Source organism: Calidris pugnax, unplaced genomic scaffold (assembly GCF_001431845.1).
Source record: "Calidris pugnax isolate Ruff unplaced genomic scaffold, ASM143184v1 scaffold782, whole genome shotgun sequence".
In the NCBI taxonomy this organism is placed as follows: domain Eukaryota; kingdom Metazoa; phylum Chordata; class Aves; order Charadriiformes; family Scolopacidae; genus Calidris; species Calidris pugnax.
Window position 1 is genome coordinate 11,994 of NW_015091573.1, and position 1,174 is coordinate 13,167.

Here is a 1,174-nt window from a genome sequence, read left to right on the forward strand (position 1 = left end):
GCAGCATCCCCTGTCCCACCTGTGAAGACGAGCCACTCCACCAGCCGATCCAGGGCCACCAGCTTCAGTTTCTTGCAGAACTTCTTGTGCAGTGGCCAGTTGGCACGCTGGCATGCCACGCCGCAGTAGTACACGTTCTGGCACCTGGGGAGGGAGAGGCAGCGTGTCCAGCCATGGTGGGGCTGGGGGGGGACAGGATCCCTGCCACCCTCCCAGGGCTACATCCCTGTTTTGGGGGTGCCCTTCGGCAGAGAGGCAGCGTGTCCAGCCATGACAGGGCCGGGGGGGACAGGATCCCTCCCACCCTCCCAGGGCTACATCCCTGTTTTGGGGGTGCCCTTCGGCTGGAGGCTGGGACCAGTCACCTCCATTTTCCCCCCAGCCTGGGTTGGGGGGCACAGATCGACCCCTGTGCCACCAGACCACGTTCCCCCCTGCCATACCTCTTGCATCGCCGGAGGCTTTTGGGATCAGGGAGGGCATCGGGGAGCTTCTTGCACTCGGCGCAGAACTTGAAGGTGTCTTCCATCTTCTGGAACATGTCGAAGTAAGTCCGGATGCCGAAATCGCTGCTGCTCTTCCTCCCGTCCATGGCAGACCTGCAGGCGTTGGGAGAGGTGAGCTCCAGCCCACGCCGTGTGGGGGTCACAGAGGGGCTGACGTCCTCCCTCCAAAGATTTTTAGCTTCAGCCAAGAGGAGCATCCTGGCCCGGGCTGGGTGGGGAACGGGGAGATTAGGAATGGGCCGGTGGAGGGGTGCACCCAGGAGCACCCCACATGCGGACTGAGCAGGGCAGGTGGGGTGAGCCAGGGGGAGATGCTCCAGCTTGGGGACACACATTGCTCCGGCCAGGGGGAAAAACACCCACCCATGGGTGCTCACTCACTTGTAGTCCTCATAGCTCTTCATGTTGAGCTTCTGGAGGATGACGTGGGACAGCCCCGGCACGTTGCGGTCCATGGCTTGGAAGCCCAGCGAGTCCACGTCGGGTCCCCTCACCGCCGGCTCCTCCCCGGCCTTCTTGGGGCGGCCGGTTTTGGGGGCAGCCCCTGCGTTTTGCTGGGCCGCAGCGGGAGGGAGGGCGGAGGGTGAGGGGGCTGGGGGCTGGTGGGTCCCCGCTTGCTGCCGGGGTCCCCCCCGCCGCCCGCTGCCCCCACGGCGCCTCCCGCCCGC

At 65.8% G+C, this 1,174-nt stretch overlaps 1 protein-coding gene across 1 annotated transcript in view; it reads right to left on the minus strand.

Annotated features, from left to right (window-relative positions):
* The window catches only part of MSS51 (MSS51 mitochondrial translational activator), a 3,639-nt gene extending 2,471 nt beyond the window's left edge, over window positions 1–1,168 (minus strand). The window contains exons 1-3 of the mRNA XM_014961775.1: window positions 888–1,168; window positions 444–599; window positions 20–144 (exon numbers count right to left, since the gene is read on the minus strand). Coding sequence (XP_014817261.1) covers window positions 20–144; window positions 444–599; window positions 888–961 — 355 coding nt within the window. The 5' untranslated portion in view covers window positions 962–1,168. The remainder of the gene's footprint in view (window positions 1–19; window positions 145–443; window positions 600–887) is intronic.
* Between the last annotated feature and the right edge of the window lie 6 nt (window positions 1,169–1,174).